At 37.1% G+C, this 13740-nt stretch overlaps 1 protein-coding gene across 8 annotated transcripts in view; it reads right to left on the bottom strand.

The window, feature by feature from the left end:
* Window positions 1-1004: 1004 nt before the first annotated feature.
* salr (spalt-related) overlaps window positions 1005-13740 on the bottom strand; it is a 120545-nt gene continuing 107809 nt past the window's right edge. For 4 of the 8 annotated variants that reach the window (XM_073969418.1, XM_073969420.1, XM_073969417.1 and 1 more), the window contains exons 5-8: window positions 5453-5894; window positions 5065-5378; window positions 4800-4982; window positions 1005-2238 (exon numbers count right to left, since the gene is read on the bottom strand). In XM_073969418.1, the coding sequence (XP_073825519.1) occupies window positions 1780-2238; window positions 4800-4982; window positions 5065-5378; window positions 5453-5894 (1398 nt within the window). In that variant the 3' untranslated portion in view covers window positions 1005-1779. The remainder of the gene's footprint in view (window positions 2239-4799; window positions 4983-5064; window positions 5379-5452; window positions 5895-13740) is intronic. The other 4 variants (XM_073969422.1, XM_073969424.1, XM_073969421.1 and 1 more) reach the window with 1 other exon arrangement.

The following is a 13740-nucleotide window of genomic DNA, read 5'->3' as shown; positions in this document are numbered from 1 at the left end:
TGAAATATTAGGAGTTCCCTTTATTTCCTCGATAGATTTGAATTTCGCCCACCGTGTGATACCTAAATTAAACTGATTGTCATAGGATTAAATAAGAGTGTAGCATGTGCTTGAATGTATATTAATAATATTTTATTTATTTAATCTGACTACAATATATCACCATGGTAGAACAATATTAGGTAAGAGCTATACCCAGCTGACTGAACTGGGTTGTAGTGTTAGTGTCAAATTCCATACGACATTTTATATTTTTATTTCTATTTTAGATGTATAATAGGGATATATATTTTTTGAGGAAAAAATATATCATGCAGAAAATAACTATTTCCCGTAAAGACTTCTTCATATCAATGATATGTAGCCTCTTCCCAGTCCGAACAACGTGCCGCACACTATAACACCTCTTATAGAAACGGTACAATATTTTTTAATATGTGTGATATTTTCTTAAATTTGAAAAAATTGAAGCCCTAATAAACAAGAATTTTACTTTTTGCGTGAAATTATCCATTTAGTAGAATTATATGGATACTTTAAAATTGAAAATGTAACGAATTTTCATTCACGTTTTTCTAAATATTCAATTAAATGTGAAAAATATTAGTTTTATAAATTCCAAATTCCAATAATATATAGACATTTCCTTGTTTTGTTTACATGTACCGGTGACAGTAACGTTACAAACAAAAACAAATTCCTTTGTGGTTATTGTTGAGTTGTATTTGTTGTAGTATTTAGTTTACCTTCGTTGTTCTACCAGGATATATCACTACAAAAATTCGATATTTTGTATTCAGTGCCGATGTTCCGAGGCAAATTCCTTTCATGCGAGGTTTAATTTCTTTAACAATACTGCATTATCAGTATCGGTGGACAAAACTAATATGTGTTATGCGAGAAATGCTGAATAATAAAATATAATTTACATACCAATTTGAGTTTAATGTACAAGTTTTACTTACCCATATTTTGTAAATTCGTTGAATAAAAACCATTGAGTGTTTGTTTTTAATATCTTTATTCATTTATTTGTTTTCGTTTTCTTTCATTTCTCAATGAATCTCTTTATATTTATAATTTAATTTCATATGCAACTACCACAGGTTTTACTATAATTTTGTTTTGTTTATGATTTGTTTTCTTTCTTTTTTTACGTCAATCTTCAATATTTTATATTACTATATTTTTATATACTTTTTTAATCTGATTTATTTTCAGGCCAATGCATAGCCGCTACAATTTAAACTTAAGAAATTAAGAATGACTTTGTACAGCTTAAAAGCTAAAATGCAGTTTCCTTGCAATGCATTGTGTTTTGAAAGAAAAAAATGCCAAAAATTCTTTTCCATAATTTTTATACTGCTCCTCGTATAGCTTTGTAATATTATAAGTATGTATAAGATGTGTATTTATATGATATATGCTAAAATAACTAAATCTAGTTCTCTGGTTGTGAGGGGATTGTGTGTATTTTATCGTTTCTAGAACTAAGTGTTTCTAAGCCTAGAAAAATCTTCTCTCCATATGGGGGGAGAGAGAGGATCCAAAAAGACTGTTTAGCTTTAAGATATGTACTCCTTAAAAACCATGATTTTCAATCATTTCTTCTTTTTTCTCAAATATCATATATGTTTGTGTGTATGTATATAGATAGATTCTCTTATAATACCTAGCAGTAAGTGTAGTGTTTTTATCCCATGCTATAACTCCAATTCACTTCGGTAATCAAGATTTTTTTTATTTATTTTGGAAATTATGGGACATATTTGTTGGAAACTAATCCTGATTAGATGACTCACTATGATGATCTTGCAGATGATTAATATCATTTTGATTGTTTTCAGTTTTAATTTTTATCATTGGATTCCACAATGCTGCTGTCGCATCCTCTTTGTCCATTGGCGAAGTTCTCTGTGAGTGATGTTGATGATGCTGCTGCAGCTGTTGTGGTGATGCGCCGCGACTACTACTGTTGCTATTATGCTGATGTAAATTCTTTGGTTCCATTGAGGTAATATCCTCATCATGATTTTGCGGGGTTTTTGCATTATTTTGACGCTCCAAGTGAGCTTGATTTATCATGGGATTAAAACCATATGGGGGTTGTAGAAATGGCGGAAATCCGAGGGGCAATCCTGGGGGTGGATATTTGGGAGGCCCTGTACTTGTTCCGTTGGCTAAATGAGGAGGATTTATGTGAGGCGGAAAGGGTGGTGTGGAGTTTAAATCACCGGGCTGTATTGAATGCGGAAATGGGAAAAGAAAAATAATAGAGAAAGAAACAATGTTGAATTAACGGAAATTACGAAAAAATGCATTCCATAGACTAAATAACTTCGCAGGGCCTTCTATACAAAGATGACCTTTTCAAGGTATTTTATAGACAAGAAAGGTATTCTAAACACCGAAGACTTTAACCATTTTAAAGTCTCCAGTTGACAAGTGAGAGGTTTTCTATAGCCAGAAGACCTTTTTGAGGTCTTCTCTAGACAGAAGACCTTTTTGAGGTCTTCTCTAGACAGAAGACCTTTTCGAGGTATTGTTTAGACAAAAGACCTATTGAAAGCCTTCTGTAAACAGAAAATCTTTCCATGGTCGTCTGTGGACAAAAAACTTTTCCAAGGTCTTCTGTAGACAGAGAAACTTTTCCAAAGTCTTTTATAGACAGACAAGATTTCCAAGGTCTTCTGTAGACACAAAACTTTTCCAAGGCCATCGGTAGACTTAAAAGTTTTTCAAGGTATTCTGTAGACACACAATCTTTCCCAGATCATCTGTAGGCAGAAAATCTTTCCAATGTCTTCTGTAGACAGTAAATCTTCCCTAGGTCTTTGTAGACAGACAAAGTTTACAAGGTCTTTTATAGACAGGAAAGCATTCCAGGGACTTCTGTAGACAGAAAACCTTCTCAAGAACTCTGTAGACAGAAAACCTACCCAAGGTCTCCTGTAGACAGAAAAGCTTTTCAAGGGTTTTTCTAGACAGAAAACCTACCAAAGGTCTTCTGTAACCAGAAAACCTTCCCAAGGTGTTTTGTTGACAGAAAATCTTTTGTAGATAAAAAAGGTTTCATAGACAGAATAGCTTTCCAAAGCATTCAGCAGAAAAACATTTCAAGGTATATACAGAAACCCTTTTTCAAGGGTTCTCTGTACACAGAAAATCTTTCCGAGGCCCTTTATAGACAAAAAAAAGCTTTCCCAGGTCTTTTGTAGACATAAAACTTTTCATAGTGTTTTTATAGACAGAAAAGCTTTCCAAGATCTTATGTAGACAGGATATCTCTCCAAGGTCTTTTGTAGACAGAAACAACTTTCCAAGGTATTTTATAGACCGAAAAGCTTTCCATGTAGACAGAAAACATTCCCAAGGTCTAATGTAGACGGAAAGGCTTTCGAAGGTATTCTTCAGACAGAAAACCTACCCATGGTCTTCTGTAGACAGAAAACCGTCCAGCGCCTATTGTAGACAGAAAAAGCTTTTCAAGGACCTTTATATACAGAAGGACTTTCCAAGGTCAAACCCTTCCCAAACCCTCCTTTTGAAGACAGAAAAGCTTTCCAAGGTCTGTTGTAGACAAAAAAACCTTTCCAAATATTTTAATATACAGAAAGCCTTTCATAGACAGAAAACCTTCCCAAGGTATTTTATAGATAGAAAAGCTTTTCAAGGTCCTCTGTAGACAGAAAACCTTCCCAATGTCTCCTGTATACGGAAAAACTTTTGAAGGTCTTCTTCAGACAGAAAACCTACCCAAGATCTCTTGTAGACAGAAAACCTTTCCAAGGTCTTCGGTAGGCAGAAAACCTTTCCAAGGTCCTCTGTAGACAGAAAACTTTTTCAAATTGTTCTGTAGACAGTAAATCTATCTAAGGTCTTCTGTAGACAGAAGGCTTTCCGGGGGTTTCTGTAGACAGAAAAACTACCAAAGGTCTTCTGTAACCAGAAAACCTTCCCAAGGCCTTTTGTAGACAGAAAGATTTCCAAAGTCTTTTATATATGGGCAACCTTCCAAAGTCTTTTGTACAAAAAAAAATCTTTTCAAGTTCTTTCATAAGCAGGAAAGCTTTCCACGATTTCCGGTAGATAAGATACCTTTCCATGGTATTTTATAGACAGGAAGCCTTTACATGGTCTGTGTATACAGAAAACCTTTCCGAGGTATTCTGTAGACAAAAAACTTTTCCAAGGTCTTATGTAAACTGAAAGGTCTTCTGTAGACAGGAAAGCTTTCAAAGGCCTTTGGTAGACAAAAAAAAGCTTTTTAATATCTTCTGTAGACAGAACATGTTTCCATGATCTTCTGTAGACAGAAAACATCCCCAAGGTCTTCTGTTGACAGAAAACCTTCCCTGCACCTTTATAGACAGAAAAGCTTTCCAAGGTCTACTGTAGACAGAAATCCTTCTCAACATATTTATAGGCAGATAATCATTCCAAGATCTTCTGAAGACAGAAAAACTTTCGTACGTCTTTTATAGGCAGAAAACCTTTCAAGGTCTTCTGTAGATAGAAAACATTCCCAATGACTTCTGTAGACAGAAAAATTACCCAATATGTTTTGTAGACAGTCAAGCTTTTCAAGGTCTTTTATAGAGAGAAAAGCCTTCCCAAAGTCTTTTAAAGACGGAAAACCAAGGTACCCTTTCAACGTCTTCTGCTTACAATAGGCAGTTTTAAAAACTTCTGTAGCTGAAAGCTTTTTTCAATGTCTTATTTCGGCAAAAGGTCTTATCAAAGTCTTCAACGTATTTTAGGATCTACTTAAAGTATAAAATGTATTCTACGCAACTTACCTTTGGCGGCAGACCATTAAAAAACGGTGGCAAATACGGGAAAAATATATCCGGTCTTCGTGGAAAAATTTCAGAATCTGATGGCATACTACCACCACCTGGTCGATGCATGGGTAATTCTAAAGACATGCGCCGTCCTCTGCGTGATGTTGGATTTGTCCACATATGAGTACCCATATGAACCTAAAATCCAATATGAAACAAAAAACCAAAATAACAAAAACAATTCCCAGCTGACCTCAATCTCCCCCCTACAAATGCCTACCTTTAAATTGCCTTTTGTGGTGAAAGCTTTTTGGCACACATTACACTGAAACGGTTTATCACCGGTATGTGTACGCATGTGTATTTGTAGTGCAGAACTTGAACTAAAATTCCTTCGACAAATATGACAATAATGTTTATTATTCACCGGTGGATCTAGACTGGATGTAGGTGGCCCCACCGACATAAGGGCCTGTTGAAAATCCAATGGGGTTGCGGGAAAACGATGAGCTTCTAAGTGATGGTGATGGTGGTGTGATTGTTGCAACATCGTTGTCGAATGGGAATTCGAAAATTGATGAGGAATTGTGGTTACTATAAAGTTTTCAAACATTTTTGTGGTATGGTTGAATGGCTAAAGATAACTTACAAACTAATTGATAACTTACGCATTTGCATTTTCATCAGTGAGTGTTCTGAGGTGGAGGAGGGATCCGTGGCTGCTGCAGCTGCACCGGCTGATGATAATGCTGGTGGTGGTGGCAATAAGCCACTCATAGCCATTACTGGATTAACAGAATGTGGTGTATAGTTCATGTGAATCGGGGGAGATGATGTTGTCTCCCGATATCCATCGTCTTCATCACCTTCATCTAAGTCAGTACGAGATTTGGCCATTTCATCGGATTCTTCGGCTATGGGTTCTGTTTTGATGTGGTGCCCGATTTCTTCAGAGTCGCCTGCCTTTTTAGGCGATTCTCTTCTATTTTCATCGTGGTCATCATTACAGATTCTGTTGCTGCGATCAAATGGTGACTTTTGTGATTCCCGTTCTAGGGACTCCGATGATTGTTGTTGATATTTTTGAAAGAGAATTTGATTGAGCGAAGGCTGAAAAGAAACAAATTTTAAGTCAATAAAGTACTTTATAAGTATTGATGTTTATTTTGTCTGATATGAGGAAATATAAGAAAATGGCAAACAAATTGTAATATAACAGGTTCACCCTATATAAAAATAGTATATTATGATATCAATGGAAATCTATGCCCGAATTCGCCTTCTGTGTATCTTTACTAAATAAACTGGTCGATATATCTGAACTTTCCTGCTAAGAAATCCTTAAAATTCGTTTGCATAATTTAAATTGGAAGGGTGTACAACATTCGTGCCGCTCTTTTTATGTCTGCATCCGCGTATCCCATTATATCTCCTCACATTGTCATCTTTGACTAATGACAATGTTTATATTATTGTTATTATGATGATGCTGATGATGATTTCTTGTTCATCTCTAATAGTTGGAGTTATTCCAAAGATTTGCGTCTGCAATCCAACTATGCCACTGAGTTCAGTAGTATTTTCCTTTTTTGCAATGCCGTCGGCGACGAACACGTCGACAACATCATCTCATTTTGTGTCTATGAGAGACGGAACAAACAGCAACACAAAACTGTTGAAGTAGCACCAGCGTCAGCAACATCAGGGAGACCTGTTAATAATCTATCTGTTTTATCTCCACCATATTCATACTAAATAAACAATTTTGGATTGCTACGGACACTTATTAAAATGACTGTATTTTGTATTTTGAATAAGTTTGAACGATACCGCCGTACAAATAGAGGGCTCGGAGGAAGCAGACTAAATAAACATACCAAATGTTGTTTTTTTTTTCTTCGCCCCAAAGCAGACACAATGGAGTGCTATTTTGGCATTCACTAGTTACTGGTCATTAAATTGGAATTATGTTGGCTGTAAATTTACACAAAATTTAGCATATCGCATTATTAAAAATTTTGTGTTTATATTTGGATTTTTTTTTCCTATTTCTATGCATGGACCCGTCCGCATATGAACACATAAAATAAATTATGTTATGGTTTTATGGCAGATTCGTTTTCTCGCTTTATTTTCTATTTGAGAAATAATGATTTGACTGGGGATTTAAATTAAAATATAAATGTGAAAGAAAAGTGCATTTACAATATAAAAATAAGTACTGTAATGACGTCGAGTTTGTTCCGGACGAATTGGTTCAATAGGAATTGAAGAATAAAATATAAATCTGGAATTAAAAGTAAAATCGGACACTTTGGAAAAAAGTTGTTTTTATTTTACCCACCACCATAATATGGAGGGTATAATTAAATTTGCCATTCTGTTTATAAAACATCGAAATGTTTGTTGGAGACCCTATACAGTATATATATTCTTGATCAGCATAAAATTCTAAGTCGAAATAGCCATGTCCGGAGAGACGGTACAGCTCGCAATTTAAGATAGAGCTTTATAATTTTGTATAGAAGTTCCTATTACCTAGGATGTCTGGTACTGAAAATGGTATACATCGGTCCACGTTTTGATATAGCCCCCATATAACAGTACCTCCCGATTTTCGGTATTTTGAAGTTTTAAGCCTTATTATCCCACCGATGTGGCTGAGATTTGGTATTTAGTCTTTGTTGGGGTATAAACCTTTCCAGCTTAAATTTGTCGGTATTGGTACACGGCTTCGAATAGCCCCCATAGAACGGTACCTCCCGATGTTCGGTATTTTCAAGGATTTAGCCTCAATATTACACCGAAATGATTCAAATTTGGTATTTAGTCTTTGTTGGGGTGTACAACTTTCCAGCTGAGATTTGTCGGTAGGTACACGCCTTCGAATAGCCCGATTTTCGGTATTTTCAAGGATTTAGCCTCAACATCCCACCGAAATGGCCGATATTTGGTATTTAATCTTCGTTGGGGGTATACAACTTTCCATCCGCAATCTGTCGCTATAGGTCAACGTCTTCACATAGCCCCCATAGAACGGTACTGAAATTTGGTATTTAATCTTCGCTAAAGTTACAAGACTATAGAGCAGTTCCGGAGATATCAGCCCACCTTGAGGAACTTCCTGTTTCATTTTGCGGGGCAACGAATGCTTGTTCCTGAATTTCACGTACGAACAGCGTGTAGGGCTTGACATTATCAGAGTTTTTTGATAAGTTGAACACCACAAACACTGTCCCATCTGTTTAAGTCCTCGACTAAAATGTGTTGAGATGGCGTGCAGCTATGTTGCAGTGCTATACTGCCTACGGCATTCATGCTGATGGGGCAGAGTAAAGCCTCAAGACTTTGGTCACCATATGGGAAACTGACGAGAACTTTGGCGAGATACTAACTCAACGCTCATTTAGCTATTTCAACATTACCAAGTATATTCCGTCAGGACCCAACACTTTTGATGAATTAGCGTTAATAATGACGTTTGTAACATTACTCATTGTAAAACAAGTGAGAAAAGGCTATAGACGGTACGGGGCCGACTACGTGATACCCTACACCACTACCTCTGTGAATAATCTTTTCACTCGAAAACATTTATTTTATGGAGATACGAAAGTTTTCAACTATCTGGCTTTTATACCAAATGACTTAAGGCGAACTGAACCAAAATAACTAATATTTAATTTTATATTTGACTACTGTCGACATCACCAACATCTCTATCTCTGTGAGAAAATTTCGTGATGATCCGATCAAAATTCTGACCTGTAGTGTGATTGCCACCTACTTTGCATAATTTCAAAGAGGGGATTTTCTACTTTCTTCAGGTTTTGCTTTTAGAAGGTCCCCAACCAAAGGTGTGATATCCGTCATTATTATTAAAATCGCAAAAATGAGAAGTTGGGTTTTATTAGCGACTATTGCGATATCTTCGTTGTTAGACCACCTACGACAACCTACGTTACATTGTTGTAAAGGTGATATTTTATACTTTCATTGCCAGGTTTTGCTTTTTGTAGACCCCTTATAGACGCTGAGATATTTGCTTTGGAATAAAATGTTGACCTTTTTCTCCAAATAAAGTTTTTGCTCATTCCGACCCCAAGATATTATCCGACCATCATCAAAATCAATCCTCTGTGAGACCCTCATTAACCCTCGAAATTTCGTGACGATCCGATCAAAATTGCGCCCAGTAGCGTGATTTCCAAAAAAAAAATGAAAAATGGGATGTATTATCGAATATTGCGATATCTCCGTTATTTGGTCACCTACGACGACCTAGTTTGCATCATTGTAAAGATGGGATCTTCTTTTTGCTTTTGGAAAGTATCCAAACAAAGCTGTGATATTCGTCATTATAACTAAAATCGCAAAAATGAAAATTTGGGTTTAATTTGCGACTATTGTGATATCTTCGTTGTTTGACCACCCACAAGAACCTACTTTACATCGTTAGAAAGGTGATATTTTCTACTTTCATTGTTAGGTTTTGCTTTTGGTATACCCCTTATAGAAGCTGAGATATTAGCTTTGGAAAAAAACGTTGTATTTTTATCCAAATAAGTTTTTTTCCCATTCCGACACCTAAATATTATTCGACCCTCACCAAAATCAATAGGCTTCTTCCTCTTTGAGCTCCCCATTAACTCTCAAAATTTCGTGACGATCCGATCAAAATTGCGGCCTGTAGCGTGATTTCCAAAAATGGAAAAATGCGATGAATTTCCGACCATTGTGATATCTCCGCTATTTGGTCACCTACGCCGACCTAGTTGGCATCATTGTAAAGGTAGAATCTTCTACTTTCATAGTCAGGCTTTGCTTTTGAAAAGTCCCCAGCCAAAACTGTGATATTCGTCATTATAACTAAAATCGCAAACTTGAAAATGTGGGGTTTATTTGCGACTATTGTGATATCTTCGTTGTTTGATCACCTACAAGAACCTACTTTACATCATTAGAAAGGTGATATTTTCTACTTTCATTGTCAGGTTTTGCTTTTGGTATACTCCACATAGAAGCTGAGATATTCGCTTTGGAAAAAACATTGCCTTTTTATCCACATAAGTTTTTTGCCCATTCCGACCCCCCTAAATAAAACCCAAAATTTCGTGACGACCCGATCAAAATTGCGACCTGTAGCGTGATTACAAAGTTTAGATGGACAGACGGACGGACGGACGGACACACATAGCCAGATCGACTCAGCTCGTCGAGACATTCATTTTGATATATATAAGTATGGGTCTACGACCATTATTTCGATGCTTTACAAACTTTTTGGCCAAAACCAACATATAATACCCTCCCCACATAGTGGTGTAGGGTATAAAAATAGGCAGGAAGAAATTTAATGCGGGTAAATCGACAAATTGTCAATAAAAAGAACTTTCTCTATTCTTCGGATTAGTCAGTGTAACATCGACTAATGTCGATGGGTGATGGAAAATTTGTTCTCACTTCGCGTATTATAGAAACATAGCGGGCCATGAAAAACTTCTCTACAAGTGGGATCGTAAGACGATAAAAAGTAAGACCCATATCATTGAGTAAATATAAATCGGCGTGCACTTTAATTGAAATCAGCGAAGTCTCCTTTTTCCTTCGGAACGTTGTGGGAATGTACGTATGTATGAAACTAGGCTAATTAGATTTTCCATGATTGGTGAAAGTGCAGCATTCAGAGGGGATGAAGTCTGGCGGTTTGCTGATTGTGACAATTATGTGGATATGGCCTGACCCAAAAGAAACGACGGTTTGCCAGGTGACGTCATTTTTAAGACCACGATGGTTATGTCTGACGAGATGTGGCACTCTCCGCATATTCTGGTAGGCGTCTGCTACCTGCTACAGTGGTTTCAGTCATTGGCCAAAAATAAAAAACTTAATGTCAAATTTTTTGTTCAACATCGGGCAACTCTGACAGCTTTGACATGGACCTTCTAAAACTATATTAGTTTTTGTTTCATTTGAATGCGGTCTTCTTAAAAATATCTCCGAAAGTTGGAACATATGACTAAATATCAAATTTCAGATATTTTGGTAAGATAATGTGACTAAAGCCTTTAAAATACCGAAAAACATGAGATACCGTTCTCTGGGTTCTATATCAATACGTGGACCTATGTATACTGACAAATTTCTTTGGAAAAGTTTAATAGCCCTACAGAAGACTAAATAGCAAACTTCAGCCAATTTAGTAAGGTAATGTGGCTAAAACCTTCGAAATACCGAAAATCGGGAGATACGGTTATATGGGGGACTATATCAACACGTAGACCTATACTAACAAATTTTGGGGAGACAATTTTGTTGTCCAAGGAAGAGTAAGTACTAAATTTCAGCCATTTTGGTAAGATAATTTGACTGAAAACTTCAAAATACCGAAAACTTAGGAGGTACCGTTCTATGGTGGCTATATCAATAGGTAAACCTATTTCAGGGTGAAAGTTTGGTAGGCAAAACGAAGACTAAATACCTTTTTTCAGCCATTTTTGTAAGATAATGTGGAAAAAACCTTCAAAATACCGAAAATTGGGAGGAACCGTTCCATGGGGCTGCATCCACACGTGTATCTATACTAACAAATTTCTTGGGGGAATGTTTTGTAGCCCTAAAGAAGACCGAATCCCAAATTTCAGCCATTTTGTTAAACCATACATTTGTTTTTTTTTCAAAATACTGTTCTATGCGATCTACATATGTATGTTTATCAAGACCTATACTGATAAATTCCTGGGGAAATTTTCAGCCATTTTGGTAAGATTATGTGGCTAAAACCTTCAAAATACCGAAAATCGGAAGTAGCGTTCTATGAGGGCTAGCTAAATCAACACGTGGACCTTTACAGACAAATTTCAGGGGGAGAGTATTAGCTTAGTTTTGTTATACCCTCCATATTATGGTGGAGGGTATAAAAAAACTAAGCTATTACTCCTCCCTTAAATTAAATTTGTCATTCCGTTGTTAAAACATCGAAATAATCATCGGAGACTCTATGTCGATATAACCATGTCCGTCTGTTGAAATCAAGATACAGCTCGCAATTTTTAAGATAGAGTTTTTTAATTTGGTATAGAAGTTTCTATTACTCCTAGGATGTTTGGTATTGCAAATGGGCTAAATCGGTCCGCGTTTTGATATAGCCCCTATAGAACAGTACCACCCGATTTTCGGTATTTTAAAGGTTTTGGTCTCATTATCACACCGAAATGGCTGAAATTTGGTACTTTGTCTTCGGTATAAAACATCCTCACAGAAATTTGTCGGTAGAGGTCCACGGCTTCATATAGCCCCCATAGAACGGTATCTCCTGATTTTCGGTAATCTGAAGGTTGTGGCCACAATGGCTGAAATGTGGTATTTGGTCTTCATTTGGGGTATCAAACGTTTAATATGGAATTTGTCGGAATAAGACCACGCCTTCATATAGCCCCCACAGAACGGTACCTCCCTATTACCGGTATTTGGAAGGTTGTGGACTCATATAGCCATAGAACGGTACCACCCGATTTTCGGTATTGTGAAGGTTTTAGCCTCATTATCACACCGAAATGGCTGAAATTTCTCCCAGAAATTTGTCGGTATAGATCCACGTTGTGACGTCAATATCCGACCGTAAGACTGAAATTTGTTATTTAGTCTTCCATGGGGTTTTAAAATATTCCAGACTAGAATTATCAGTATAGGTCCGGGGGTTCCTATATCCCCCCTGGAAGCGTACCTCTTGATTTTCGGTATTTTGAAAATGTTACCGAAATATCCGAAATTTGATATTTAGTGTTTTTTGAGTCTAAAAAATTTCCGCAGAAATTTGTAGGTATAGATCGACATTTTGACATAGCCCCCATGGAACGGCACCTCCTGAATTTCGGTACTTCGAAGGTTTGAAGCATTAATAATAATTATAATTGTTCCACAAACATCCCATACGGGGCAAGGAAGACTTCTCTCATATCAATGAGTGCACCCCGAGTCATATTAGCTCAATGATACGGGACCTACAGTTTATCGCCGAGTCCGAACGGCGTGTCCTAAGACACCGCTTGTAGAGAAGTTTTACATGGCTGAAATACTCAGAAAATGTCTCCAACATTACTGAGGGGTATTTTGCCAACGTTGAAAATTTTGATGTTTGCCTGGCCGGGGAATCGAACCACGACCTTCAGCGTGCAAGGCGGGTGTTCATACCATTGCACCACGTTGGCATTGTTTTACCGAATTTGCTGAAATTTGGTGTTTAATCATCTTGATAAACGAAAGGAAACTAATTGTTAAATTTTACTTGAATACAACTCATGGTGGAGGGTATAACTTGTTATACCCTCAGCCTTTAGGCTAAAGAGGGTATATACACTTTGTTACGATGAAAATGTGCCTCATCGAAATAATAGTTTTAGACCCCAAGTATGTTTGGACGAAATGTGTTTCAGACAATTTTGAGTCGATCTAGCCATGTCCGTCCGTCTGTCTGTTCTTCTGGCTGGAGCGCACGATAACTCTCGAACGGATTAACCGATTCCGTCCAAAATTTGGCCTTCGTAATATTTTGTCCAAACTTAGTTTAAGTTCGAAGATGGGCGATATCGGTCCAGTCCTTCAGGTACCTCCCCCACAAAAGTTCGAAAATGTTCGGAAAATTTGTGCGCACGATAACTCTTGAAGGGAGTAACCGATTTGGTCCATACTTTGTATATCGTAAACAGGGTTAGATAAGGTTTGGAACCTCGACTCGATGGACTCGATTGGTCCACTCCTTCGGGTACCTCCCACACAAAATTTCGGTTTAGGGCCTGGTCTAGAATCGCTTTGATTTTTGTTGTTGCAACTTGTATTCACCGCCCGCTATGCGACGGTGCAAGTTTCATCTGCCTGAAACCCCGGGAAAAACCCCTATGACACCGTATGTAATGGTTTGAGCGCAAATAACTCTCGAACGGATCTGCCGATTCAG

Source organism: Musca autumnalis, unplaced genomic scaffold, assembly GCF_047663935.1.
Source record: "Musca autumnalis isolate F117 unplaced genomic scaffold, ASM4766393v1 scaffold_2, whole genome shotgun sequence".
In the NCBI taxonomy this organism is placed as follows: Eukaryota; Metazoa; Arthropoda; class Insecta; order Diptera; family Muscidae; genus Musca; species Musca autumnalis.
This window is presented reverse-complemented; position numbering and strand designations above follow the sequence as displayed.